The sequence below is a fragment of the Cuculus canorus genome, chromosome 10 (genome assembly GCF_017976375.1).
Source record: "Cuculus canorus isolate bCucCan1 chromosome 10, bCucCan1.pri, whole genome shotgun sequence".
NCBI lineage: Eukaryota > Metazoa > Chordata > Aves > Cuculiformes > Cuculidae > Cuculus > Cuculus canorus.
Genome location: NC_071410.1, coordinates 20037671 through 20065036, shown reverse-complemented (window position 1 = coordinate 20065036; position 27366 = coordinate 20037671). Strand labels below are relative to the sequence as shown.

At 55.9% G+C, this 27366-nt stretch overlaps 1 protein-coding gene across 3 annotated transcripts; it reads left to right on the top strand.

The window, feature by feature from the left end:
• Positions 1-299: 299 nt before the first annotated feature.
• Positions 300-27113, top strand: PHKA1 (phosphorylase kinase regulatory subunit alpha 1). Of its 3 annotated transcripts, none has more exons than XM_054076093.1 (33): positions 300-432; positions 1362-1520; positions 2302-2349; positions 2872-3040; positions 3417-3499; positions 3691-3771; positions 4184-4282; positions 4389-4535; positions 4856-4909; positions 8083-8205; positions 8319-8414; positions 9079-9186; positions 9381-9459; positions 9704-9838; positions 10837-10946; positions 11597-11741; positions 12646-12724; positions 13129-13304; positions 15750-15926; positions 16302-16396; positions 16601-16740; positions 16889-17045; positions 17212-17291; positions 17484-17562; positions 17649-17778; positions 18147-18248; positions 18905-19020; positions 19329-19367; positions 20419-20463; positions 20684-20854; positions 21390-21443; positions 21575-21775; positions 22043-27113. In XM_054076093.1, the coding sequence occupies exons 1-33, from the start codon at positions 355-357 to the stop codon at positions 22214-22216; spliced, it is 3729 nt and encodes a 1242-aa protein (XP_053932068.1). In that variant the 5' UTR covers positions 300-354; the 3' UTR covers positions 22217-27113. The 3 variants fall into 3 exon arrangements, with proteins under 3 accessions (XP_053932068.1, XP_053932070.1, XP_053932069.1); XM_054076095.1 differs by having other exon boundaries at positions 13129-13208; positions 22043-27112; XM_054076094.1 differs by lacking the exon at positions 19329-19367.
• Positions 27114-27366: the final 253 nt, after the last annotated feature.

The window sequence follows — 27366 nt, the reverse complement described above, 5'->3', positions numbered from 1 at the left end:
AAGTGTCCGTGTGTCTGTCTATCACTCCCCACCGCTCTGTATGTCTCTCTGTCCTTCTCTCTGCCCACCCCCCCTGCACCGTGCCCTGTGTCCGCCCGCGGGGCGGGGGTGGGGCGGGCGTGGGGCGTGGGCGGGGCGATTCGTGGGCGGGGCCTGGGCCTGGGCGGGGTGGGTGCGCGGGGCGGGGCCTGAGCGGGGGCGGGGCCTGGGCGGGGGCGATGCGGGGGCCGGGCCGGGCCGGGGTGGGTGCGCGGGGCGGGGCCGGGGCGGGGCCTGGGCGGGGGCGGGCGGTGGTTCCGGCGGTGCCGCGGGGCGGGGGCGGCGCCGGTGCCACTCGGAGCCGGAGACGCCGCCATGCGCAGTCGGAGCAACTCGGGCGTGCGGCTGGACGGGTACGCGCGGCTGGTGCAGCAGAGCATCCTCCGGCACCAGGTGCGGGGGCGCTGGACCCCACCGGACTCGGTTCGCGGTGCCGGTGCCCGTGTCGCGGTGCCGGGTCGGTCCCCGGTTCGCCCCGCCGGTCCCCGTCCACGGTTCGCGATGCCGGTGCTCGGTTCGCCCCGCCGATGCCACACTCGGTCCTTCCAGCCGGTCCCGGTCGCCGGTTCCCCCTGCCGGTACCGGACTGGGTTCGCCCCGCCAGCGCTCGGTGCGCCCCGCTGGTCCCCAGTGCGCCCCCCCATACCAGTCCTCAGTTCGCCTCTGCCATGCCGGACTCGGTTCTCCCTCCTGATGCTGGTCCCCGGTTTGCCCCACCGGTACCAGTTCCCTTTGTGGCCCCGCCTGTGCTAGTCCGGGCTCGCCCCGCCGGTACCAGTCCCGGGTTGCCCTGCCGGTCCCCGTGCACCCTGCTGGGGCCGGTCCCTGCTGTGCCCCACCGGTGCCAGCCTCTGTTCTCCCTGCTGGCGCCAGTCCGTGCTATTGGACTCGGTTCGCCCTGATGGGACCAGTCCAGGTTTGCCCCACCGGTCCCCACTGCACCCCGCTGGTACCAACTCGGTTTGCCCCACCAGTACCAGACTCTGTTCTCCCTGCCCATACCGGTCCCTGGTTCACCTCTCTGGTGCCGGTTCACCTCTCTCAGTTTGCCCTGCTGGTGCCAGTCCTGGTACCAGTCCAGGTTTGCCCCACTGGTCCCCAGAGTACCCCGCTAGTAGGGGACTCGGTTTGCCCCATCAGACCCAGTTTCCCTGCTGGTCCCCAGTTTGCCCCGCCGGTACTGGACTCTTCGCTCTGCCAGTACCAGTCCACGTTTGCCCCACCGGTCCTAGTTCACCCTGATGGTAATAGTCCCCAGTTTATCGGTCCCAGTTCACCGCCACTGGAGGTGACTGGGAATGGTGTATGTGTCCCCTCCGCAGGACGCAGTGACCGGGCTTCTCCCCGCCAGTGCTGACCACCAGGATGCCTGGGTCCGGGATAATGTCTACAGCATCTTGGCCGTCTGGGGGCTGGGGCTCGCCTACCGCAAGAACGCTGACCGTGACGAGGACAAGGCCAAGGCCTATGAGCTGGAGCAGGTGGGCAGGAGGGTCCGCGCCGGCTGGGTTGAGAGAAAATGGCCTCAGGTTGCAACAGGGGAGGTTTAGGTTGGACATCAGGAAATATTCTTTCACTGAAAGGGTTCTTGGGCACTGGTATGGCTGCCCAGGGCATCCGTGGAGGAGTTTAAAAGATAAGGTATTCAGGGATGGTTCAGTAGTGGACAGGTACAGTTGGATTCGATGATCTCAAAGGGCTTTTCCAACCAAACGATTCCTTGATTCTTTGGGTTGGAAGGGACCTTTACAGCTCATCCCGTCCACTCCCACTGCAGGAGCAGGGATATCCCAGGGCATCACCTTCCCCCTGGTTTGCTTTTGGCACGGCCCAGCGCTGGGGCCGAAAGGCTACGGGAGGCTGTGCAGTGAGGACAGGGCTGTCCCCAGGTGTGGGGTGGGCAAGAAAGAGGAAAGGATATCGGAGCCTACTCTTTCCAGTATGCACTGGAGCGCAGCCGGAGCGTCTGGCCCTCGTGCTGTGGATTGATCTGGGGATGCAGCCCCTTTCCCAAGGCCTGTGGAACTGCATCCTGCAGCCACCTCTCTCCCCCGGCGCAGCACAGCAGCTCAGCCTTGCTGGCAGGCCAAGGAATCTTGCTTCCCTCTGCTGTTCCCTGGGGAGCAGGGGCCATGGAAATGTGAGCAGGGGCTCTGGTTACAGACACCGCAGCCCCGCAAAGGTCAGCGTCCAGCTGATCCTGAGTCAGGGTTTGTGCTGGCTGCATGGGCATTAACAGGGCTGTTTTCCTTGTTCCTGCAGAGCGTGGTGAAGCTGATGCGGGGGCTGCTCCAGTGCATGATGAGACAGGTAGGGGCGAGGGAGCGCCTCAGAGTCAAGCGGTCTCCTCAAAGCCCAGCTCTGCCACAAAGACTATTGGTGCCAGCTCTCCCCTGCCTTCCCTGAGGAGCAAAGGGAAGGCCCCCCCCTCCAGCAAGCCTTAAAATAAGCACTGCTTTGGCATCTATCCCTGGTGTGGTGGAACTCCCAGTGCTGCAGGCTGGTGGCCAGCAGAGCTTTTGCCAGCTGCTCCGTGTCTCGTGGCCCGGATGGTGCTGGGAACTTCACAGCTCTTCTCTCTGAGGGCATTTGGGGTGATTCTTTTCTCTCCACACAGTGCAACTGTGGCTGTGGACCCTTAGTTTCTGCAGCCTTGTGCTGGGGTGGCACCTGAGCTTCTACTCCTTGCCCTGGTGTGTGGAGGGTCTCAGCCCAGGAACTGCAGGATTCCCACCCTCCATGTGCTGGGCTGATGGCATGGAGCAGCCCTTGACTCTGGGGCTGTGAAACCTCTCTGGAGACAGGGTTTGGTAACCTGTGCATCTTTTCAAGGTGGACAAGGTGGAGGCTTTCAAGTACAGCCAGAGCACCAAGGACTGCTTGCATGCCAAGTACAACACCCACACCTGTGACACTGTGGTGGGGGACCACGAGTGGGGTCACCTGCAGATGGATGCCACCTCCCTGTACCTGCTCATGCTGGCACAAATGACAGCCTCAGGTGATGCTGTTGGGGGATGCCATTTCAGCTGTGAGTGTGCTCATCTCCAGGGCTCTCCGTGTTCGCAGTTGGGGTCCAGCTTCCTGGGTGCCAAGCTGCTGTGATAGCCTCACCAACCTCACTCTTTTCTCATGCTCACAGCCCCTGAGCTGGATTTGAGCCTCTTGGTGTCCATTGCTTTAAGAGGCCCTGTTTGCCTGCAGCCCTGGAGCTGCTGCAGGGGCATGGAGTGGGGATGGAGTCACCCAGAATGTGGCTTCTGTGCAGGGGCAGGCCTGCAGTGAGGAGGAGAGGTCTGGCCTGGGTTACTGCAGCCCCTTCCTAGGGATGCTTGCGGGCTTGGAGGGACTGATGTGAATTCTTCCCCCTGCTTCAGGCCTCCACATAATTCACAGCCTGGATGAAGTCAGCTTTATCCAGAACCTTGTGTTCTACATCGAAGCAGCCTACAAAACTGCGGTGGGTAGCCTGTGCTGGAGAGGGGGACGTGCCTCAGGGGTGCACGTGGGGCCTGGTGTCCAGGGGCAGCTCTAAGTTGCTCCTGAGTCCCATGGTCCCTGCTGGGACCATCACTGGTAGATGGGATTTGAAGGTTTTCTGGGTCTGTTGTGAACCTCTGCCTCCTCCAACGTGCTGCTTCCTCTGCACAGGACTTTGGGATATGGGAGCGTGGAGACAAGACGAACCAGGGCATCACCGAGTTGAATGCTAGCTCGATCGGCATGGCCAAGGTGAGCTGAGGAGCAACAGTGGCCCCGTGTTGCTTTTTTGGAGGGAAGGCTGAGCATGTTGAACTATCGAGGCTCAATGCCCCATGCAGCAATAGGTTTCTGGGGAGGAAGGTCTTCTTCCTTGTGTGCTGGGATAAAACTGTGCCATTCTTGCTTGAGTTTTGGCTGAACTGGAGTGAGAAGTTGATTGGAGTGCGTGGCAGAAATAGCCAGGGCCCTGTTGGTGTCTGGGTACCTGTGGCTTTGGAGATGCGGTCATGGTCTGACCAGGGTGTTCTGCAGCTTTGGTAGAGTTTAAATGTGTTTAAATTTGGGCAGTGCATTACACAGAGGGGCTGGCATGGGCTGAGTGCTCTTACAGATGTGCAGCATTGTGGAGGACTCACTGCTTTGGATCTCGTCCTGCTTGCAGGCTGCCCTGGAGGCACTGGATGAGCTGGATCTCTTTGGAGCAAAGGGAGGCCCGCAGTCGGTGATACGGGTGCTGTCGGATGAGGTACAGCACTGCCAGGTGAGACCTGATTTGTGATTGCACGATTAACTGCGATCTGTTGGTGTTACAGTTTTAATGATGCCTGGCCTGGCAACCTAATCAATCCTCCTTCCCCTTCACCCAGTCCATCCTCCATTCAATGCTGCCCAGGGCCTCCACGTCAAAGGAGGTGGATGCCAGCGTGCTCTCTGTCATCTCCTACCCGGCATTTGCTGTGGAGGATAGTGAGCTGGTGGAAATCACCAAGCAGGAAATCATCACAAAGCTGCAGGTGAGTGGCTCTGCCCTTATCTCACCCTTCCCAGGAGGCACATGCAGTCCAAATTGTTTTAGCCTTTTCTCCTTGCAAATGTGCTCAGAGAGGGGTTACTGGGGCATGTCCTCTCCAAGTCTTCGTGATGTGTGGCAGGGGTGTGCAAAGAAACAGCCCTGCCTGCTGGGGCCCTGGTCTGTGATTGTGCTGTGAGTGCTAGGTGAGGGAGAGAGGGAGGGAGCATTTGGCTGGAGGAGACCTCACCATGCTTCTGCATTGAAGGTACAAGGGATCCTGTGCTGTGCCTCCTGCTCAACATCTGTTTCCCTGTCTTCCAGGGGCGCTATGGCTGCTGCCGCTTCCTCCGGGATGGATACAGGACCCCAAAAGAGGTGAGCACCCACAGCCCTTCCACCTACCAAGCAGCAGCTGCTCTGGGTTGCATTTGCTGTCCCCCTGCATGGAGCGCTGAGGCTGTGGTGGGAGCACTGGGAAGAGCCCTGAGTAGCCCCAGGCAGCATTCTGGGCCTGGGCGAGGCTTCCTAAGGTGCCAGAGCCCGTTGCAGCGGTGGGATATCCTGCCCACATCCACAGAGGACAGGCGGAGGCTGGCAGTGCCTCCGCCTTGGGACCTGGTGGTGGTGTGTATCTCGTAGGCCAGGGGACACAGGAGCACTGTCCCACGTGGGAGCCCTGCCGGGGTGGTCTCTTTCCCTTTCTCGGCCGCTGCCAGGGCTGCACAAGCCCTAAGTGAGGTCTGTAGGCCTGTGGAGGGGAGCATGCAGCACTCCTCCCTGATGGCCTCTCCTCGCTGGCAGGAGATCACAAAGCTGCTTCTGCCTCATGTGGGACAGCAGGGAGCTTGTGTACTGCCACAGTTAGCTCTCAGCTGAGTGAGTAGAGACTTTCTTCTATGGCTTTAGGGAGGAAAAACAAGAAAATGTCATAAGCAAGTCACATTTGATAACTACTGAACCAGGAAATGGTAGTTGGAGGCTCTTAAATAATCACGTTGTGCCCATAACATGGTGGGGCTCCTTTGGAAGCACATCAGCATAAGTGACTTTAAATGCTTCTCTGCTGCTTCTTCAAACCTGACCATAATAGGTAGTGTGTGTAGCTGTGTCTCTCCAGAGCCAGAGAAGAGCAGCAGCACCTCCAGACCAACTTTCCCAGTGCTCACGAACTTTGCCAGCATGCAAAGCTGTGGGTTGCTTCTGGGGAGCTGTGAGGCACGGGCAGGGCAGCATTGCCTGCAGAGGCACTGCAGCTGGCTGGAGTCGGATGGGAGTTTAATAGAATCACAGAATCACTGGGTTAGAAAAGACCTTTGAGATCGTCATGTCCAACCGTACCTGTCTGCTATTAAATCATATCCCTAAACATTTCATTGACCTGTCTTTTACATCCCTCCAGTGATGGGGACTCAACCCCCTCCCTGGGCAGCCTCTGTCAGTGCTTGAGAACCCTTTCAGTGAAGAATTTTTTCGTAATGTCCAATCTGAACCTCACCTGGCACAGCTTAAGGCCATTCCCTCTTGTCCTATCGCCTGTCACTTGGGTGAAGAGACCAGCGCCCACCTCTCCACAACCTCCTTTCAGGCAGTTGTAGACAGCGATAATGTGTCCCCTCAGCCTCCTCTTCTCCAGGCTAAACAACCCCAGGTCCTTCAGATGCTCCTCTTGAGACTTTTCTCTAGTCCCTTCACCAGTTTCGTTGCTCTCCTCTGGATGTGCTCCAGGGCCACCTGGGCCACTGCTGGCTCGCGTTCAGCTGCTGTTGACCAGCACCCCCAGTTCCTCCTCTGCCAGGCAGCTTTCCAGCCACTCTTCCTCAAGCCTGGAGCACCGCACAGGGAACTCGTGGCCGCTGTGGCCGCTGTGCAGGCACTATAGCAAACATCTGTCTGTCCGTGCTGTCCTCTCTGCCTGGCAGGCTGTGAAGGCCAGCTCTCTCCCTTCTCTGTAGCAAATGGTTAAAGCAGTTAGCAGGGAGGATCGAGCGTTGGTCACTTGGGACACTGCCCTGTGCATGCCTGGGGTGGGAAGATTTGGCAAAGGCAGCTCTCCATCCTGACCACTTCCCTTGTGTCAGGCTGGCAGTCCCACCAGATGGTTCTCTGGCCTTGTGTGACCAAGACAAACAGCATCTTGGCTTGTATCAGAAACAGCGTGGCCAGCAGGAGCAGGGAAGGGATTGTGCCCCTGTACTCAGCACTGGTGAGGCTGCACCTCGAATCCTGGGTTAGGTTTTAGGCCACTCACTCCAAGCAAGACATTGATGTCCTGGAGTGTGTCCATGGAGGGGAACGGGGCTGGAGAACAAGGGTTATGAGGAGCAGTTGAGGGAACTGGGGCTCTTTAGCCTGGAGAAGAGAAGGCTGAAGGGAGACTTCATCACTGTCTACAACTGCCTGAAATGAGGTTGTGGAGAGGTGGTTGTTGGCCTCTTCACCAAGAGATAGGTGATAGGATAAGAGGGAACGGCCTTAAGCTGCGCAAGGTGAGGTTCAGATTGGACATTACAAAAAAATTCTTCACTGAAAGTGTTCTCAAGCAGTGACAGAGGCTGCCCAGGTTGGTGATTGAGTCCCCATCCCTGGAGGTGTTTAAAATGTGGGCAGATGAAGTGCTTAGGGATGTGATTTAGTAGTGGAGAGGTACGGTTGAACTTATGGTCACAAAGGTCTTTTCCTGCGTAGTGATTCTGTGATTCTATGACCAGCCCAAGCCCTTGCACCCTGCTGGGCCAGCCTGGTGACACTGGAGGAAGCAGGTGCTCAGAGGCAGAGCAGAGCAGGCGAGGAGGGTGCAGGTGTCCCCAGTGCAGTGAGGGGAATGTTGTGCTGTCGTACAAGGCTCTGGAGTGCTCTTCTGGCCACTGGGTAGCGTCATAGAATCATTTAGATTGGAAAAGACCTTTAAAATCCTTGAGTTCAATCCTTAACACTGCCAAAATGGAAAGTTTCTCAAAATAATAAAATTTGCTGTCAGTTTGAGCTGTGCTTCTCCTTTAATATTTGCTAAGATACTAAAGTAGTCCTGGAAAGACTTTCTGGGCATTTTTATTATAAGATTTGGATTCTAAAATGTGTATGGAAAGAAGCACATTAAAAATTCTTCTTTGAAAATGTAATTGGCTGTGAAACACTTGAACTAAAAATGACTGATTATGTCATTTTAAAAATAACTTATATTGCTTCCCTAGAAATTAATCAGGTATCTTAAAGCAATTTTGCCTCCCTTTGCCTCCTATGTTAAAAAAAAAAGAACAAAAAGGTCAAAACCAATGAGAGAAGATATACTGCATATAAACAATTTTTCCCCTTTGCCTAGGACGGGCGAGTCCCTCTGGCATCAGCGCAGGGGGGGTTGGAAGGAGGTGTCTGATGAAAAGGGCACAGCCTGGAGGTGAAGCTGCTTTTCAGCCCTGTCTCAGCCATCCTCCTCCGCAGAGGAGGACGGGGAGGCATTTGAGGCTGGGGCTTCAGGGGGAGTGGAAGCCCTGTCTGCTTGAGGGGATCCTGCCACCCACCCCCACCTTGCTGTCACACCCTCCCTGCAGGACCCCAGCCGCTCCTACTACGAACCTGCTGAGCTGAAACTGTTTGAGAACATCGAGTGCGAGTGGCCGCTCTTCTGGGCGTACTTGGTCATCGATGGCATTTTCAGCGGAAACATGGAGCAGGTAAGGGAGGCAAGACATGCTGGGCTGGTAGAAAGAAGTCCCTGGCGAGGGGGGACACAGGGGAAGGGTGCAGAGAGCCATGAACAGGGCCATATTCCCTTCTCTCTCTTAAGGTGCAGGAGTACCGGGAAGCCCTCGAGGGGGTTCTCATCAAGGGGAAGAACGGGGTGCAGTTGGTGCCAGAGCTGTACAGCGTCCCACCAGATAAGGTGAGCAGTCCTGAGCTACGGTGAAAGCAAGGGTGACTCATTACCAGATAATTAGGGTTTTCCTGCCTGTTAACCCAAGTCGTTAGTGAAGTAGCACATGTAGAGCATGGAAACCCCATGTGAAAACCGTGTGGCTTGGAGCTGTTACAAAATTGTGTTGGGTGAATAAACTGCTTTCTTTCCCCTGAAGCATTTCTTGCCCCCATACGCGAGGGTGCTTTGCTGACAGCCTGCTGGCATGGAGTCAGAGGCCTCTGAGAGCTCACCACACGCGGATCTGGGCTGAGGAGGTTGTGCTGAGCTCCCGTTCGGTGATGAGGGTGTTTGTGTGGGCTTGGGCTGAGAGCAGCAGCATCCTGATGCCCAGGTGGCACAGAGATGGTCTCCCTGGCAGCATCTGAGGGCATCATCCTGGTGCTCCTGGGGCATGTCAGTCATTTCTGGGAACCCAAACGTGGTCTGAGCAGCTGGTCTGCTGTCTGACGGGGATGCCTGGGGCAACCATTAGAAGAGAGGAAGAATGTGGCCAGGGTGTTTTGGACCTTCTGTGGCAAATACTTTTGTAGGTTCTTGTTTTAAGCTTTAAACTGCAGCACTTCAAAATGCGAAGATGATGTTTCCTGGGTATGCAGCTCACTCCCTGACCTCCTGGCTTGTGTTCCAGGTGGATGAGGAGTACAGGAACCCCCACACTGTGGACAGGATACCCATGGGCAAGCTGCCGCTCATGTGGGGGCAGTCCCTCTACATCCTGGGCTGCCTGATGGCCGAGGTACTGTCATCCCTGGTGCTGGGGTGGGCTGTGGGGCCAGGCTTTCAGCTCTGAAAGGGCAAATGCTGTCACTCTGAACCACCTACCGATGGGAAGTTGTTCCCCAGGACCTCTTAAAGGTGGGTTGTCCATAGGCATCACCTGTTCTGCTCTGCCCATGAAACGTTTGTCTCCTCATACCTGTTTTTCTTCAGGGCTTTCTAGCTCCTGGTGAAATAGATCCACTCAACCGCCGGTTTGCGACTGTCCCCAAGCCTGATGTGGTGGTCCAAGGTGAGGGAAAGGGACTGGTCCCAAACCCCTGTGCCTGGCTGGCCTGGGGACTTTGCCCATGAGGAATTCACGGGGGTGGCTCTGCTCTGGGTGATGGCCAATGCAGCCAGAACTGGTTGCCAAAGGGACCCCAGGCAGCTGCCTCTTCACGAGATAGCACTTGTTTGTGTCCCCAAAGGCCAGGGCCAGTGCTGTCACACCTTTGTGTCCCTGCTGCACTGAGCCCATCATCCTCTTTCCACAGTGTGCATCCTGGCAGAGACAGAGGCGATTAAGGCTATCCTGAGGAAGGAGGGCATCGATGTGGAGACTGTGGCAGATGTCTACCCCATCAGAGTGCAGCCTGCTCGCATCCTCAGCCACATCTATGCCCGACTGGGTGAGCCGGGTTCCCTGCCCCTGCAGGGAAGGGTCTGTTCCATCCCCTGGCCCTCCTGCTCAGAGATGCTGATGTCTTGCCCTGCTGCCCTCTGCCTGGCTGATGAGGGCTCTACCCACCCGTTCCTGGGCCTGGTAAAGCTACTCCTGCCTGAGGGGAAGTGGGATGGCACTTGATTTGGAAAGGGATAAAGCTTTGGTATTGCAGTTTCACAGTTGCCGATGGGACAGTTGGATACCCTGATCCATATAGGATGGACCCGGTGTGGACAAGAGCCACCTTTCGTTCCCGTAGCCAGTTCTCAGACTCTGGAGATGGGTTACTTGGCAATCCCTGGCTGAGAGAGCCTGTAGCTCAGGCTCCACCAGGAAGACTGGTGGGGCTGAGTGTGAGGGAAGGGTGTCCTCAGAGCTCTGTGTGCTCATTCCTTGATGCTGCAACCCCTTGGGCTCAGGGCTTGTTGTGCAGAAGCTGGAGATGAAGGCTGGGCCAGAGGAGAAACCTGATCCACTGCAGGCTACACACGCTGGCTAATTTAAGCCAGCAAAAGGGCAGGTGTGACATGGGCAAAGTGGGCAGGGCTAGCACAGCCAAGGGGCAATGCTGCTGCTGCGCCATCCTGGGCCCTAAGAGGTATCCAGGAGCAATGAGAATGCTGATGGAGCTGTCAGCTTTGGGGAGCAGCCCTTTGCAAGGGCGAACTCCTGGCCCTGCCCCAGCTTCTAACGTCCCCAAAGATCCGTAGGTGTGGGGTGGGATGGTCAGGACAGGCTGGATGCCCCTATTTCAGCAGGAGTCTTCTGGGGTGGGCTGTGTGTCTGTAGCTCTCTAGGGCACTGATTAGCACCCGTAGAGCTGTGCCAGCTTGACACAGGGTCCTAGGATGCCCTAGCCACAAGCCTGCCTTTTCCTGCTGGCCGGTACACGGAGGCCCATCTCTGTTGACTGCTGCATCCCTCTTGATGAGAAGGCTTGCACTAAAAACTCGTGCCCCTTAGGCCGCAACAAGCAGATGTGCCTGACGGGACGGCCCTACCGGCACATGGGTGTCCTTGGGACCTCCAAGCTCTACAAGATCAGGAAGAACATCTTTACCTTTACCCCACAGGTGGGTGGCATTTCATGGGCTCATTCCTAGCTGTCATGTGAGCTGGAACATGGCAGGAGGTTTCTCCACTGGCTGAATGTTTGAGTTGGTCTCAGGGGTGGCCCAGCACTCTCTGAACAGCCTGGGAGGGCACAGCAACCCCAGCTCCATGGCTTGAAGCTACAGAACTAATGGTCCTGGCTGTGTGCATGCTGGAAGGAGATGATTTCAGCCTTGTGATGATCAGTATTGGGTGAAAATCTCTTTGCTAACCCTGGCAAAGACACCAGGAGGAGGCTTATGGCAGGACAGGGATCCCTTTGTCCCCTGTGTCCATGGTGTGGGTGTGAGCAGGACTGCAAGCCAGTCTGCACTGGGAAGTGCGTATTCACTTGGGATAGGCACAGCACGGACGCTGCTGCTGAGCTTTGGTGTTACCTCCTCGTTGTTGTTGGAGGCCAGTCCGTGTCTTGGGCGTTGAGAGTCCCTTACTAGACCATACTGGCACCTACCAGGGAAGGTGAGATGAGCTGTGGGTGCAGAGGAGGAGCATCTCCCCTGGGTGCTCTGTGTGGCTGGACTGTCTGTGCGCCTGTGGGGAGACATGGGTGGCACCAAAGTGACCTGGTGGCTGCAGGAAGGGCTGCTCACATCTCCTGATGTCCTTGCAGTTCATAGATCAGCAGCAGTTCTACCTGGCTCTCGACAATAAGATGATTGTGGAGATGCTGAGGACAGACCTCTCATACCTCTGCAGCCGCTGGAGGATGACTGGGCGGCCAACCATCACCTTCCCAGTCTCCCACACTATGCTCGGTAAGATCTTCTGGCCTTGCAAGGTATTTGGCTAGAGCAGACCCGGGGAAGCAGCCTCTGAGAGACAGGAGCGAGCAGACATGGGACCATCTCGGTAATGGGGACACAGCAGCCACAGTGTCCTATAAAGAGCTTCCTGGAGCCACCTGGAGCTGGCAGCTGTCCTGGCAGCTAGCGGGCTGCCCACCGAGCACTGCTGCCTGTGACTCAAGGGATGCTTGCTGGCACAGAGGTGTTTGGTCTGCTCTGTCTGTGGGCAGCTAGGTTTTTCGGGAGCGAGACCAAAAAAATAATTCCCCTGTGAAAGTGTTCTTGGGGCTCTTCCTGCATCTTGACTCTTCACTAAGACTAACCAAGGCTTTCCTAGGCAACAGGAGGGGGAAGACACCAAACCAGAAGGAACAGAGGGCTGCACAATGGCACGGGGCAAAACTGGGTTCTGTGGAGCAGCCCTCGTCTTCCCCATGAGCCTCGTGCAGGGAAGGGACTCTGTTCTGCTTTCAGGCCTTTTTGGCTCTCTGTGTGTATTTGAAATTCCCTCGGTCTCTTGAGCATTCCCTTTGCTGTGGTGTCTTCTGCCCCTGGCAGCAGTACCTGCTCTGCTGCCTCATGTGAAAGTCAGGGACAGAGCAGGGCGCTCTTTAGGCGTCTCTGTCTAGTACCTTCACCTTCAGCTTAAGGTGAAATCCCAGGAGCCTGGAATGCATCTTGGCTTGGAACTGCTGGAAGCCAGGCTCTTTGGGTGGGGCTTTTGGCGCCACAGCCTGGCTGTGCACCCTAAAACAAAGGTCTGGCCAATGCTGTGGTGCTTGGTTTGTCTGAATGCCCACCTGGCCCTGTGTTACCTTCTGGGAGCCTTGTTTGAGCAGGAGAGCCTGACTGCCTGTGTCTCTGTCCCTAACAGATGAAACCAGCAGCAGCGTGCACCCCACGGTGCTAGCAACGCTGCGGAAGCTGCAGGACGGGTATTTCGGTGGTGCAAGGTGAGCATGGCCTTCTGGGGTGCAGGAGGGGAGAGGGCTGGTGGCCTCTGAGAGCCCTGTTGTGAGGGTTTCTGCTGGGCCTGACCATCGGTTGTTGGGGAACAATCCATGGAGTCTGTGTTGGAGTGTGCTGGGCTGTAAGTGGATCCCAGGGCTAAATCCCAACAGATACAAGACAGGACATATCTCTTCCTGCCATTAAACCCATGGCTGCGTGAGCTCTCTGATAGCTTTCAAGCAGCCCTTCCATGCCCACCTGTGGCTGGAGGAGTTGCAGGCAGCTGAAGCAGGCACTGCGGTGTGTCTGTGCTCCTGGGTGAGTGCCCTGCATGCGGGAGATAAAGCCAAGGGTACTGCCTCTCCCTTCCTCTCTGTGTGACCTCCCCTCCTCTCCTCTCACCCAGGATCCAGACTGGTAAGTTGTCGGAGTTCCTGACGACATCGTGCCGAACACACCTCAGCTTTATGGACCCTGGGCCAGAGGGTAAGGTCTTTGCCAAGCATTACAAGCTCAGCATTGACAGCTTTGAGGAGCTAAACACTGAGGAGTGGCTGCATGGCTTGCACATAGCAGAGGATGGTAAGAGGGAACAGGCCAGTTGCTGCTGGGGTGTGGCAAATGCCAGACTCGCCCATAGACCCCCTAACAACCAACCTCCCTGCCAGTGTCCATCACAGTGTTCTTCACAGACTTGGGTTTTCACCATGTTTGTGTTCCCATCTGACCCTCCACCATTAACCTTATCTGGGCAACACGCATGGTGACAGCAGTGGAGTGGGGCTGGGTGGGTTGATGCAGCTGTCGGAGCCTCCTCACCACAGAGGGGTTTCCCAGCCAGCCAGGGCTGAGGCTGGTGGATGTGGCTATGAAGAGCATGGAGGGCACTGGAACGAACTGTTCAGACCTCCATAGGCTGTTGAATGGGGAAGAAATGAAGGCTTGGCAGCCTGCCTCCGCTCAGGAGGCCTGGCTGAGGATCTTTGGTGCATAAGTGATGGTGCAGAAAGTGATGGTACAGTGCCCAAGATGATGGGGAAAGGCCATCATGTCTCCAGGCAATCTCAAAGTGTTGTTTTCCCAAATTCTTTGCCCCCCCCCTAGGCAGAGCTGCTCCAGTGGGTGCCAAATTGAGGCCTTGCTGCTGTGGATAGGGTGCCTGGGAGCGGCCTGGCCTACCACAGTGCGATGGACCCACCTTGTCCCGAGACCATGCAGGGTACAAGTTTAGCTTCTCACCTTGCAAGTGAGGCTTGAGTTCATCCTCCTGTGTCCCCCAGTGTTGGTCATCTTCCCAGCCTACCTATCAGTCTGCTCTGCCTCTGGTTCCCCTGCAGCCAATATCTGCCTTGCTATGACTGAATATCACCCTTCTCCACTTCTCTTGCCTTCTCTTGCCCTCCTCTCGCTTTGCCTGCAGTCTCGTAGAATCATAGAATGGTTTTGTCTGGAAGGGACTTTAAAGACCATCGATTTCCACCCCCTTGCTATGGGCAGGGACACCTCCCACTGGATCATTTTGCAGGTCTACTTGCAGGCTGCAGCCAGGCTCCTCTAAGGTGTGTGCTTCCCCCAGCCCCAGTGGCAGGCAGGGCCTGCCCGGTCTCTACAGCAGCAGGAAGATGCTCAGTTTTAAGTTTCACCTGTGATGGGTTGCTGCAGGAAGGCAGGGTGATGTTCTCAAGCCTGATGTCTGGGGGTGCTCCTAGCTGAGCTTTCAGGCACAGGCACAAGGCATCCCCATCAGGTGTGGAAAGAGGATGCCGTGCTGTTGGCCTCGGATGCAGCCTGCAGCTCACCTCCTGGGGCCAACACACAACAGAGCTGGTCTGCACACTGGAAACCTTCAAGGCTTTGCCCTGGCCCACTGCTGGCAGGGCATAGACAGCTCTGTGTTGTATTGCCGTGCCTTGGCACGGGGCATCCTCCCCAGGGCATCCCCCTTGCTGGGCAGAGACGTGGCCTCTGAGCACCTTCCTCCTTGCCGCAGTTAGAGAGTGATGGCTCTGGCACTCCCAGTGTGGCCCTGGGAGAAATGGGAGCCGCTGGAGGCTGGGCAAAGAGCAAGGCAGGAGCCACCACTCCTCTAACTCCTAATTAGAAATAACTGGTAATCTCTGATTAGAAATAACTGTTGCAAACCCCAACCTGCCTTGCTCCTGTGCTGGAGCAAGGGCTCAGTGCTTCGTCCAGTCCTGTTCAATGTCTTTATCAGTGACCTGCATGAGGGGATCGAATGCACCCTTAGTAAGTCTGCAGATGACACTAAGCTGGGAGGAAGTGTTGATCTGCTGGAGGGGAGGGAGGCTCTGCAAAGGGATCTGAACAGGCTGGACTGCTGGGCCGAGACCAATGGCATGAGGTTTAACATGGCCAAATAATGGGTCCTGCACTTGGGGCACAACCACCCTGTGCAGCTACAGACCAGGGGAAGAGTGGCTAGAAAGCTGCCCAGAGGAGAAGGACCTGGGGGTTATGGTTGACAGCCAACTGAACATGAGCCAGCAGTGTGCCCAGGTAGCCAAGAAGGCCAATGGCATCTTGGCTTGTATCAGAAACAGCGTGACCAGCAGGTCCAGGGAGGTGATTCTGCCTCTGTATTCGGCACTGGTGAGACCGCACCTCAAATACTGTGTTTGGTTCTGGGTCCCTCGCTACAAGAAGGATGTTGAGGCTCTGGAGCGTGTCCAGAGAAGAGCAACGAAGCTGGTGAAGGGGCAGGAAAACAAGTCTTACGAGGAGCGGCTGAGGGAACTTTGGTTGCTTAGCCCGGTGAAGAGGAGGCTGATGGGAGACCTTATTGCTCTCTACAACTACCTGAAAGGTAGTTGCTTTGCTGTGGCTGCCGTGCTTTGTAAACCCAGATCTGGCAGTGTCCATTTGTCTGTCTGGCTGCCAGTACTAGCACCATGTTGTTGCTTTGTGCAGCAAAGCTTTGCCCTCGACAAGGCCCAGCTGGGGAGCTCTCTGGGATCTGAAGGTGCCCTGGCACAAAGCAGCCAAACCCTCTTCTGCCTCCCCTTCCAGAAGACACATATGACGAGGTTGCTCAGTACTTGGACCACTTGCTGCAGCGCACAGTTCCCCAGTCGAACCTGCCTCCCACCGCCCAGCGGGGAGGGCTGAGCCGCTTCCGAGCTGCTGTCCACACCACCCGTGACCTCATGTCTCTGGCATCCAAAGCCAAGGACCTTCATGTCCAGAGTGAGTAACTCCAGCGTCCTCAGCACCTTCAATCAAGGCCAGGGGAGAGGCTGAGGTGCTTTGAGAGCTTTCCCAGCTGTGCAGTGCTGGGGTCGCCAGGGGAGCATTTTCACAGACTGCAGGCTGCAGACTGCAGGGCAACCCAACCTCCATCCTGGAGTCTGGTGCCTATGCATTCCTCATGGAAACAGCTGAGCGATGAGGGATGGCAGCTTCCCATGATGTTCCTCTGAGTGGGCAGGGGCTGCTTCTCCCGCAGATGACTTCTCTGCATGGGCTGCTGGAGGAGTAGTGTCAGATGTGAGGTGGCTTGAGGCACAGCAGTGGTTGTTGGGGTTGAGAGATGTATGTACCACAACCCTGGCTTTCTTTTAGATGTTGGGTTATATGTCCCCAGCAAGATCTTCCAGACATCCCAGCAGTCGGTTAAGCTGCTGAGTTCACCTCACCAGCAGGACATGGATGGCAAGGTGAGCCCTGTCCTTCCTGGACTAGCTGAGCAGTGGCACGCTTTCAGCTGGAGCTAGAGGGTCCTTGTGGGGTTGCATGGAGAAGGGTTGGTGTTTGTTGAGAGGGAATATCCATGTGTGAATGACCTTGGCTCCATAACAAGACTGCACTTGGTGTGGGGTGTTGGCAGTCCTAACCAGGAGTGTGGGTCTCTCTTCCTCCAGAGCCAGGCACTCCATGCAGAGATGAACCTGCCCCGTGACGAGCATGGCAACGTGGACTGCAAAGCACTGGTGGACCAGCTGCGCATCTGCCCCACGCTGCAGGAACAAGCAGACATCCTCTACATGCTCCACATCCTCAAGTATGATGAGCTCCAAGTCCTATTGGCTCAGTGAGCAGAGAGAGAGCTGACAGCCGTGCACGCATACCAACCCACAAAGTCCGGAGGCTGCCAGGGAGATGCCACAGGGCAAATTCCTGGCTGTAACCCGGCTTTTCTTTTGCTGCAGGGGGCCCAATTGGCACACAGGGCTTGATAGCGAGCCTGGCCCCACCGTCAAGGAGCTCCTCACTGAGCTGTACGTGCGAGTGGGGGAGACGCGCCAGTGGGCCCTGATCCGGTACATCTCTGGCATCCTCAAGAAGAAAGTGGAAGCTCTGGATGAGGTAACAACTGTGCAGCTGCCCACTAGTAGGCTGGGGTCCACTGGGGAGGAGGCAGCAGAATGGGGAGGGAAGCCATGGCTGCATCGGCTCTTCTTCCTCTGCCTTGTGCCGATGCTCCAACCCCTGAGCTGCTGGTGATGCTTGGGGTGACTTTTTCTGTCCCTAGGCCTGCACTGACCTCCTGTCTCACCAGAAGCACTTGACGGTGGGGCTGCCCCCAGAGCCACGTGAGAAGACAATCTCCACGTGAGTGTGGCACCTCTCCCTCCCCATGCGTGCTGGGCTGGGCTGGATGTGAGCCTGCTGCTCTGGAGTCCATGGGCAGGCGTGGCTCCAGGTGGCTGTCTCCAGACTGTATCTCCTCTCTGGGTTGTACAGACCAGGAGGGATGCTAGGCTTGCTCTGCTGCCTCTCACCTGCTCTGCCATTTGTCCCCAGCCCAATCCCCTATGAAGAACTTGTTTGTCTCATTGATGAAGCCAGTGAGAAGAACCTCAGTGTGTCCATCCTCACCCAGGTGAGGGGCTGGGGTAGCGACGGACCCCACAGCTGCGTGTCTTCCCTGGTGAGCAGCAGTGGGGTGATCTGCCTCTTCCCCTTCAGGAGATCATGGTGTACTTGGCCATGTACATTCGCACACAGCCTGCGCTCTTTGCTGAGATGTTCCGCATCCGCATCGGGCTCATCATCCAGGTGATGGCAACAGAGCTGGCACACTCCCTGCACTGCTCAGGTATCTGCATCAGGGACAGGACCCCCACTGGGGTGGGTGGTGTGGTGCTTGGGGTCCCATCAGCCAGGGAGGAGAAGTGCTGTTAAAAACGAGCAGCTCCAGGTCAGGATGAGACCGTGCTGGGATCTGCAACAGGGACTGTTCTCAGGCAGCACAGGTGGGTGATTTCACTGTGGTCTCTCTTCAGGTTGTGTTGGGTTGGTGTGGGGAAGAGTCCCCCTTGTAGGCAACACTTCGAGTTAGTGTATATCCATGGAGGATGAGTGGCTGTACCAGATCTTCCCCTGCTAACTGAATGGGGTGCGAGGTGGAAATGTCCCGGGAGGGCTGAGAAGTGGTGTACAACATCCAAACTCTGTTCTATCCAGATGGAGAAGCCACTGAGAACCTGATGAATCTCAGCCCGTCAGATATGAAGAGCCTCCTCTACCACATCCTCTCCGGCAAGGAGTTTGGGGTGGAAAAGAGTGGTGAGTTTCTCAGCAGAGTTAGAATTATAGAATCATTAAGGTTGGAAAAGACCTCTAAGCTCATCCAGTCCAACCCCACCGTGCCTGCTAAACCATGTCCTGAAGTGCCACATCTAAATGTTTTTTGAACTACTCCAGGGATGGAGACTCCACCACTGCCCTGGGCAGCCTCTGACAGGTCTTCACTACTCTATCAGTAAAGACATTTTTTCCTAATATCCAACCTAAACTTCCCATTGTACAACTTGAGGCCATTTCCTCTCATCCTGTCATGTGTTTTGGGACCATCCTTGGGCAAAGTTAGGTCCTAGTATGGGGCGTGGCTGTTTCCACACCTGGGGGGACATCCCTGTGCTCCCACGTGTTCAGCACTGATAATTTCTGCTCTGCAGTGGTCCAGTGAGAAGTGTGCTCTTCAGCAGGGTACTGCTGAGCCGATTTCCAGAGATCAAGTCCAAGTCTTGTGGCTAGTGAGGCTTTGCTTAATTGGGCACTTGGCCAGGGAGGGCCTGAGCTGAAGGTGTTCTGTCCTCGGATCTCTGGTGCTGGCTGGGGCGGAGGGCAAGGGTGTGCAGAGGTACCAGTGCCTCAGCAGCAACGAGAGACATCCTTGCCCTGAGCCATGGTAACGACTTGACACCTCTCTTCCCTTCCAGTGCGATCGGTCAACTCATCGCTCACCACTGCTATCTCCATCTGTGATGTGGGGGCTGTCGGGGCCACCAAGCCTGAGCGTGCCGGCCTCATCAGGCTGAAAAGTGAGATCAAACAGGTGAGGGCAGGTGGTGCAGGATGCCCCTGCCAGGTTTTGTGGGTGACAAACCACCACAGCACAGACTGGATTGTTGAGAGAGCACATGAGCTCACAGCAGCTTCCAGGAGGTCTTTTTTGGCTCCAGTGCTGCCCTGGGGGGAGAATTGGGGTAAAGCTGTTGGTGGGGGTTGCTCTGGCAGCGCAATACAAGGAGGAGCACAGGGGTGCTTGAGAAAGTGCAGGGGTGGGGAGGGCCACGTGGTGTGGTTGGTGTCCTGGTGGGCCTCTTCCAGCAGCAGAATCTTCATTTCCTTCTTCTCTTGCAGCAACTGGATAAACGTAGGCAGTCTCTGACTGGGAGTAAGGTGAAGCCACCCTAGTCCTGCAGCCTCAGCTTTTATCCCTCATGCCACACACCAGGGCAGCTTCTGAGCATGCATGAGTTAACGAGCTTTCCTAAACAAAGCCGCTGAGTGAGCTGCTGCAGCAATGAGCTTTCTTCCTGTCTTGGCAGGCCCAGGGTTGCTCTGTTCAGGACAAGGGAAGGATATTCCCCTCACCCCAGGGCTGGCACTGCCTCACAACCTTGGGGACCTTCTCTTGGAGTGGGACTAGCCGTGTTTGGATTGGCTGAGGAGAAGGTTTCTCTGAGCTGTGGCTGTGTTTGCATTACAGCCAGCTAAGAGCTCTGCTCCATAGTTGCTATTGCCAAACAGATCCCGTTATACCCACAAAAAGCTCCTGGGCGGGGTGGCACAATGGTGTGATGGTGCTGTGACCAGCAGTGGGCCTGCTGGGCAGTTCACTGGTGATCACTGGATCCTGCTATTTATTCTCTGTGGAAAGAGGCTCTTGCCTAGCTACAAATGACAAAGACTTCCTCTTGTGCCTGATATGTGTCCAGGACAAGTCCTAAGCTCTAGAAGGGGTCCTCAAAGAGACAGGACATGTGGGAACCAGGCTGAGGCAGCAGGTTTATGGCCAACCTGCTGCCGTCTGACACCTGGCATCACAGAGGGACCACGTATGTGGTGAGGAGGGTCATCCGCAGGCAGCAACTTTGCTGCTGGACCTTCAGTCTGCCTGAGACTAAATCCTTGCCCATGCCAGCAGCCAACGGAGCAGTAGCAGCCCTGCTCCTGCGTGACAGCCAGCCCTAGCCTGCAGCAGAGGCATGGGGGGGGGGCGACCCACAGCCGCTCTGTGCCCTGGGTGCTGTCCGTTCCCTCTGATGCTAAGGTGAGACTTTCCACAGCTTGCCTTTCAAAACTACCTCTCAAACTCCAGCTAACGATAACCCCTGGGATAACTGCCCAGTGACCTGAGCTTGGGCCATGCTGCTGCTGCTGCTCTACTCGCTGTGATGGCTGCCCTGTTCTGGTAGACTCTGATTTAGTCTCTTCCTTTCTCCTTCAGCCCCTCAGTTTGCAGTCTGGTGATGCCGACCTGAAGTCCTCTCTGGTAACCTGCGTTTATTGTCTGCAGACATGGAGTCTGGCCTGTTTATGGCTGTAGAAAGGAGCTGTGCTCCAGGGGTGCTGCAGGTTGGGCTTTGCTGGGGCAGAGGGTGGCGGCTTTGCTGTGGGAACAAGAGCACAAACACATGGGCAGCAGCGGGTTGCGTTCTTGTGGGGTATTTAACTTTGCAGCAGCCTTTGCAGTCATTGTTTTGTCTGTGCAGTCCACTGGGCACTCTGAGCTGCTGGGCAAGGGCTCCTTTTCAAGCATGCTGGAAGACCAGGGCAGTAAGGACAGCCGTCAGGGCCAGTGGCAGCGGAGACGGCGGTTGGATGGGGCCCTCAACCGTGTCCCTGTGGGCTTCTACCAGAAGGTCTGGAAGGTCCTGCAAAAGGTGAGCTGAATGGCTGGCTTCTTTCCACGCATGTGAGCCTGTTGTCCCAGGCACCAGCCTTGCCAGGAGTACTTGGGCACCTGGAGGTGGTCCCCAGCTGTTGTGTAGATCTGTGCTTCATGGACAAGGCCTGCAGCTGGCCCTGAAAAGCTGGGGAGGAGCCAGAGCTGCCTTGTAGCACACAGGATCTACTTCATACTGTGCCGACCCTTGTAGAGTGAGACTGGGTCTGCTCAGGTGCTTTATACATTAGCCAGGCAGGGGCAGATCTGGAGCCACAGCTAAAGCAGCTCCAGGTACTGCTTGTCCTCAGCATGGTAAGCCAGGGAGCAGAGCACTGTACTGGATGTGGAAGGATGTGCTGAACTCGTGGGGAAAGGAGTGATGCTGTGCAAGGAGTCGGGAGGTGGAGCTGGGGGATGTGGGCAGCACACACCAGTGTTCAGGTTGGGTGCAAGTTGCTGGGCTGGACCTACATGTGTGAGCACAGCACTTTCCCAGGCCATAATTGTAGTCTCTCCTTCCTATTCTGCAGTGCCATGGCCTCTCAGTGGAGGGCTTCATTCTCCCTTCTTCAACAACCAAGGAGGTAGGAGTTTTATGAAATGGGGCAAGCAGGTTGGTGTGGTGCAGGGTTTCCCTGGGCCAGCACTCAACATAGTTCAGGACTTCTGCTGGGGATATGGTGCTCTAGGTGCATTTCTTTCTCCCTCCTCACAGATGACCCCAGGGGAAATTAAGTTTGCTGTGCATGTGGAGTCGGTCCTCAACCGTGTACCCCAGCCAGAGTACAGGCAGCTTCTGGTGGAGGCTATCTTAGTGCTCACCATGCTGGTGGACATGGAGGTGCACACCATTGGCAGCATCATAGCCGTGGAAAAGATCTTGCATATGGCTAACGACCTCTTCTATGAGGAGCAGGTAGGGGCTAGGCCTTATGCATGGGCTGTGGCCTGCGCCCAGGGCTGTCGACTGCGTTCCCCACAGCTATGCAGGATTCACCCACCTGGAGGGTCCTGCCTATTGTCCCCATTGTGTTCATGGGGCACAGCTAAGACCTAGCGTCCTTCTCCTGCTGCTCATCTGTGTCATACTGCGAGTGCAACAGAGGATGCTTGGGGCAGAAGCTGGTGAGAGGACTGCCCTTATTCCTAATGGTGCCTTTCTCCTTCCCTGTCCAAAATCCAGAAGGCTCTGGGCGCTGATGACCAAATGCTGGAGAAGGATCCCACGACGGGAATCTGCAGCCTGCTGTATGACAGTGCACCGAGTGGTCGGTTTGGCACCATGACCTACCTGTCCAAGTCGGTGGCCATGTACGTGTATGACTTCCTGCCCACCGACGGCTGCTCCATGCAGTAGCTTGTGGCTCCTCTCCCTGAGTTGCAGATGCTGTAGGAGGGTTGTTTCATACAGCTTTTAACGATGGGCATTAGACTAGTTTGCAGGCAGCCTGCGTGGCCATCTCTCCTCCCAGTCCTGACCTGTTGGTGGGTTGAGCAGCTCTCCCAAGGTGCACAGAAGGCACACGTGCTAAGCTGACCCATGCCTGCACACAGCATATGGAGCAGGGGCTGAGCTTTGAAGCCTGCCTGTGTTAAAAGTGTCTGCCCACACAGCTCCTGCTGGGCCATCATCCCTGGAGGGGCCTGTGTTTCAAGGAAATGGAAAGGGCCTCCTCCACAGGCATCTGTTCTCAGCACTGCAGCACTCCCTGGCCAGCTCATCCTCTCCCTGCCCCAGCAGATTTGAGGTTTTTAATGTGTGCTGCTGTCCTGTGCTGCTCTTTATTCCAAATCTGCTGGGTTGATACTAGCAAAGTCTGGAGCTCTTCCTGCTGCTGATAGAAAACTTTGTTAGAGGGATAGGGGATGCTGCTTGAGCCTCTCTCCACACACCCCAAATAAAAGCAATCCAACCCAGCCACAGCTGTGCAGCTTGGGAGCAGGCAGCCCATTGTGTCCCTCTCAGGTGTCCTGTGCTGGCCGTTCAACCCCAGCCCCTCTGAAGGGCACAGCAGCTCTGGGGGGCAGAGGGGGGGGTTTTGCCCTGCCCATCTGCCCCAGGGCTGCTGCGTGCAATAATGACACAAGGAAACAGAAGCCAGGCACTCCCAGGCTTTTCTGCAGTTATGTTGTATGTGACCCTCGACCTCAACTGCACTTGACTTCTCTTCCCCCACCAAACCCACTGTCCAAGACAGCACGAGAACCCTGGGCCTCCTCAGGCAGCTCCTGCATCTCTCCAGTCTCTCTTCCCTCTGGGGCTGCTGGGTCCCCACTCACTCCCAAGGCCCCTTTAGAGCCCTTTTTTGTGGACACCTCAATTCAGTGCTTCACTTTTAGGGACATCACCTTTGAGGGTGTTTCGCCTTCTGAGTCTCCATTCACTCCCAGCCTAGGGCTGATGATGAATCCCCATCCTCTCCTCACCTCTCCAAATTGATTTTTGAGAGAGACTTGTATGTGCCATCAGTCCTGTCAGATGTGATCAAGCCTGAGGAGGCGATTGGGTGTCCGTGCACCATCTCCATTGCCACTCGTCACCAAGAAGAGAGTCTTTAAAACCAGAACTTCCTGTCCCGTAGAACCCAATAGTACCAGTAGCTTAATCTAAATCACAAGAAGAAAGCAAGTAGAAAAGACTCTTAAAAAGACCAGTTCCTTGGGCATTTTATTGACAGCACCTTTGAGGAAGAGCTCAGCCTTCAGGCACTGCACTGGGGATGGCCTTTTATTGATGAGCTGCGTTTGGACCAGCTGCATCTGACACAGAGTTGTGCCATGGTCAGGCACAACTGGGTCAAACCTCCAGACAAGTAGCATAAGCCCAGAAGATGATCTCTGAGAAGGATTATCACAATGGAAAGCAGCAGACTTCTGGCCTGAGATAAACTCTGGGAAGTGTGCAGAGAAGGGACGGCAGGTTTTTGCTGATGAAGCGGAGTCCATTGGGCCAGTTTGCACAGGGCAGCTCTGAGCTCCTTGTTCCTCATGCTGTAGAGGAGGGGGTCACTGCTGGAGGCACCACCCACTACAGAAATGACAGTAGCAGGTCCAGGGATAGGGAAGAGACGGATGGGGGCTTCAGGTGGGCAAATGTTCCAGTGCTGATAAACAGGGAGACCACAGCCAGGTGAGGGAGGCACATGGAAAAAGCTTTGTGCTTTTTTGTGTCCCTGCTCAGAGAGGATCCTCAGTACTGCCCTGAAGATCTGCACATAGGACACCACAATGAAAACAGAAACCCAGGTGCTAAACTGGCAATAACCATAAGGCCAGCTTCCCTTATGTAGGACTTTAAGCGGGAGAGCATGAGGATCTGGGGAAAGATCCACTGAAGAGCTGGTCCACAGTGTTGCCCTGGTAGAGTGGGCAGCAGAGCATTGAGAAACCCAGCACCCCAGGCAGCTGCTGCCATGTGGACACAAGCTCTGCTGCCCAGGAGGGTCCCACAGTGCAGGGGTTTGCAGGTGGCAACATAGCGGTCATAGGACATGATGGTGAGAAGATAATACTCTGCACTGAACAAGAAGATTAAGAGAAGGACCTGGGCAACACATCCTGCACAGGAGGTGGTACTGGTGTCCCAGAGGGAATTGGCTATGGATTTGGGAACAGTTGTGGAGATGGACCCCAGGTTAAGAACAGAGAGGTTGAGGAGGAAGAAGTGCATGGGGGTGTGGAGGTGGTGGTCACAGGCTATAGCAGTGATGTTGAGGCCATTTCCCAGGAGGGCAGCCAGGTAGATGCCCTGGAGGAACCAGAAGTGCGAGAGCTGCAGCCAGCCTCTGTGAATGCCAGGAGGAGGAATGGAGCTGCTGTTGGACATTTGCTGCCTCTGGGCATGGGGCACTGCCAGAGGAGGAAAGGACAGAGACAAGTTAGGGGAGACTTCTCTGAGGAAATCAAAGTGATTTCTCATTCCCCTCCCCCTGCTGCACACACACCGTCCCTTTTCTTGCAGTCCTTCTTTCAGGTCCATGCTTGGAGTCCTGCTTGGTGCCAGCTGAATGTGCCAGGAGGAGCAGGGCCTCTGCCTGCTGGCTGCCAGGACTCAGCCCTGCTCTCCAGCAGGGGGTCATGGGGATGGTGGGGACTGTGGTCACGGCTGGGGTTCAGTTTTGTCCTGTGGAACTGCTCCTGGTGCAGAAGTGCCTGTCAGCATCTGAACTGCCAGGGATGAGGAACCGAGGGCGCAGAAGGCATGTTTAATGGTTAAGGGTTTTTACATCTCTTACTGTCCCACCCTGAAGAGTGTTCTTGGATGTCAGAACCCCTCAGCATCTCTGCTGCACTCAGGGAGAACAGAGGGAGTCCTGCAAGGGGAGAGCATTGCCTGTGCCTTAGAGCAGAGGGAGGAGAGCTCTTCTGTCCCTCGCTCTTGTTCCCGGCTGCTCTGGGCTTGCACCTTTCTGAGATAGAGGAGGATCTATCTCAGATCTATCTCGGGGTAATTCCCATGTTACCCTGAAAACCACTAGGTCCCTATTGAGAGCAGAGGGATCCACCTCACACCACTCAAGGTCTCACCTTTTCCAAAGGTCTCAGCACCCCACTTTCAGCCCCAGACACACGTGGCTCATATCACAAACCCAACAGTATTTTCTCGTAGCATCTCTGCATTTCTCCATGGGGCTTTCAGGTAACACAAAGTAGAAGATCTTTAAGGTCCCTTCAAGGATCACATTCCGATGTTACTGCGAAATGCCACTAGGCCCTGCTGAGAGCAGAGGGATCTACCTCACACCACTCAATGTCTCACCCTTTCCTAAGGTCTCAGTACCCCACTTTCAGCCCAAGACACACACGGCTCATTTCACAAACCCAAAAGCATTTTCCCTGTCATAGCATCTCTGCGCTTCTCCATGGAGCTTTCATGGTAGGTATATATCTGAAACACCACCCAAAACTGAATCATCATTTTGCCTTTCAGAAGCGTTCATTTTTTCCCCAGCAACTTTTCCAAATCAGTTCGCCAGACATTGCACTTTTTAACTATGACTGGCAATAGAGGTGCAACAAAACAGTATGAGGAAACAATTTTTCTCCTAAGATTCCTGACTTGACCAGAAATAGACAGTACTGGAAATAGTGCAAACCTCATCTTCCTTGAAGACTTTCCATCCCAGTTTTGCAGACTGTAGGCATTTGGGTTGGAATTGGATGGGCTTTAAGGTCCCTTCCAACCCAATCCATTCTATAATCCTATGATCTGCCATCTCAACACAAGCAGGTAGAGTTCTCACTGGCGTTGAGGGTAGACTTGGCAACTCAGAGCAGAACTAGGTAGACCTCCCACCCGGCAGAGCTGTTGGCCAAGCATAGCGGGGTAGACCTGGCATTCTGATGGAGCCAGGAAGATGTGCTGCCAGGCAGACCCAGGTGCCCTGCTTGCTCGGCAGAGCTGCCTAAACTTGGCAACGCAGCGTAGCCAGACCTGTCACCTGGAGAAGCGGGGAAGACCTGACAGCCAAGTGTAAGGGATCAGACCTGGCATTCTGGTGGAGCAGGGCAGACTTTCAGCCAGGCGTTGCTGGGTGGACCTGCTCTCAGCGGAGTCAGGTAGACCTGTCAGCCTGACAGAGCTGGGGAGACCTGGCAGCCCAGCACAGATTAGAAATGCCATTTTGTGGAGTGGGGAGACCTGGACAGCCGATGGGAGCTGGGAAGTTGCCGTCAAAGCAGAGTAGACCTGATAGCCCACCGTAGCTATTACCCGCTACTCTGGTGCGGCGGGGTAGACCTGGCAGCCAGTATTGCCGAGTTGACCTGTCTGCAAATCAGAGCCGGGGAAAACCTAGTGGAACTTAGACCTGCCACCCAGCGGAGGTGGCTAGACCTCGCAGCGTTTGTTTTCCCCATTAAACTGTCTCCATCTCGACCTAGGAGTCGCCTCCTAGACTCTGGTTCTTCAGCGCAAGATGCGTTTGTATCATGTGATCTCACTAGAGCCTCCTAGGACCCATCTAGGGCTCCCAGGGCCCCACGAGAGCCTCCTGGGACCCCTTTAGGGCCTTCAAGGACCTCTGTAGGACCCCCAGGACCCCTCTCTAGCCCCACAGGACTCCTCTAGGACACTCAGGGCCCCTCTAGAGCCACCCATGATCCCTCTAGGACCCTCTGGACTCCTCTAGAGCCACCCAGGACCCCTCTAGGACTCCCAGAACCCTTCTAGAGAACCCTAAGACCCCTTTAGGAAATTGCAGAGTTTGTTTTCCCCATTAAACTGTCTCCATCTTGACCTAGGAGCCCTCTGGCTTTTTTCCTTCCCATTCTCTCTTCCGTCCCCAAGCGCTGCGGGGCTCAGCTGTGCCCCGGCCTCAGCCCGTGGGCGAAGGGATTTCCTCTTCCCTGCAGGGGAATAAACAGGTGCCCCGCGAGGAGACGTGCACGTTCTAGGGTGGGTGCGGAGAGCCTCGAGTACATTTGCAGCTGCTGCGGGGCTGGGCTGCCCCAGTAGGTTTCGCATGGAGGTTCCCGGGGGCTTGTGGCGGCCCGGGCTCCCCCCGC